The 1,569-nt window shown below is 41.4% G+C and overlaps 1 protein-coding gene across 1 annotated transcript; it reads left to right on the forward strand.

Annotated features, from left to right (window-relative positions):
- Positions 1–476: 476 nt before the first annotated feature.
- Positions 477–881, forward strand: LOC138895792 (uncharacterized). Its single transcript, XM_070180523.1, has one exon. It carries the CDS (start codon positions 477–479, stop codon positions 879–881), a length of 405 nt encoding a protein of 134 aa, XP_070036624.1.
- The last annotated feature ends 688 nt before the right edge of the window (positions 882–1,569 follow it).

The following is a 1,569-nucleotide window of genomic DNA, read 5'->3' on the forward strand; positions in this document are numbered from 1 at the left end:
TTTCAGGTAAGGGTATCCGGGTTGATACACAGAAGATTGAGGCAATGCAGACTTGGCCTAGACCCACGACACCAACGGAGGTTCGTAGCTTCCTGGGTTTGGCAGGTTATTATAGGAGATTTGTAGAGGGCTTTTCTTCTCTTTCAGCACCATTGACAAGGTTGACTCGGAAAACAACTAAGTTTCAGTGGACTGATGCTTGTGAGCGGAGATTCCAGGCATTGAAGGATAGATTGACTTCAACATTGGTTTTGACACTCCTAGAGGGAACCAATGGTTATGCTATCTATTGTGATGCTTCAGGCATTGGATTGGGTTGTGTATTGATGCAGCATGGTAAGGTTGTTGCTTATGCATTTAGATAACTAAGAAAGCACGAGAAGAATTACCCAATCCATGATTTAGAGCTAGCCGCGGTGATTCATGCACTAAAGATATGGAGGAATTATTTATATCGCATTCATGATGATATCTATATGGATCATAAGAGCCTTCAACATGTCTTCAAGCAAAAAGAATTGAATTTATATCAGAGGCGATGGTTGGAGCTACTGAAAGATGTTGATATTTTATACTATCCAGGGAAGGCGAATGTAGTAGCCAACGCCCTCAGCCGTATATCTATAGGTAGCCTATCATATTTACAGCCAGAGAAGAGTGAGATAGCCCATGAGATTCATCAGCTAGCTAGTCTTGGAGTTCGATTACTGGATTTAGGTGATACCGGAGTTAGTATTAAAGACACGACCATATCCTCTTTAGTAACTGACGTGAAGGAAAGCCAGTATGAGGATCCAGTGCTAGCTCACTATAGAGATACAACCCCTCAAAAAGAGAAGACACTATTTGAGATTACAGGAGATGGAGTCCTCAGATATTGAGGTTGATTATGTGTTCCTAATGTGGCAGGGTCGCGCCAGCAGGTTATGGGAGAAACTCACCATTCTCGTTATTGTGTTCATCCAGGAGCAACGAAGATGTATCATGATATCGGGAAATATACTGGTGGGACGGAATGAAGAAGGATATAGCAGAGTTTGTTGCTCAGTGCCCTAATTGTCAGCAGGTTAAGATTGAGCATCAGAAACCCTGTGGATTATTGCAACCTATAGAGATTTCAACTTGGAAATGGGAAGTAATTAATATGGATTTCATCATATTCTTACCTCGTACCCAATGTAAGTTCGATTCTATATGGGTGATTGCTGATAGATTACAAACTCAACCCATTTTCTGCCTGTCAGGACTACGTTTTCAGTAGAGGATTATACAAGTCTTTACATTAAGGAGATAGTACGACTTCATGGTGTCCCTATATCTATTATCTCAGATAGAGGTACTCAGTTTACAACTCATTTATGGAGGTCCTTCCAATAGGATTGGGGACTCAGGTAAGTCTTAGTATAGTATTTCATCCCCAGACAGACGGTCAGGCGAGCGTACTATCCAGACACTTGAGAATATGCTACGGGCTTTTGTGATAGACTTCATGGGTAGCTCGGATAATCATCTTCCGCTTATTGAGTTAGCATATAATAATAGCTATCATTCTAACATTCAGATGGCTCC

Source organism: Nicotiana tomentosiformis, chromosome 7 (assembly GCF_000390325.3).
Source record: "Nicotiana tomentosiformis chromosome 7, ASM39032v3, whole genome shotgun sequence".
NCBI classification, from domain to species: domain Eukaryota; kingdom Viridiplantae; phylum Streptophyta; class Magnoliopsida; order Solanales; family Solanaceae; genus Nicotiana; species Nicotiana tomentosiformis.

Excerpts from the sequence above, each read along its gene's own strand:
- LOC138895792 (XM_070180523.1), top strand. The coding sequence starts at position 477 with ATGGATCATAAGAGCCTTCAACATGTCTTCAAGCAAAAAGAATTGAAT.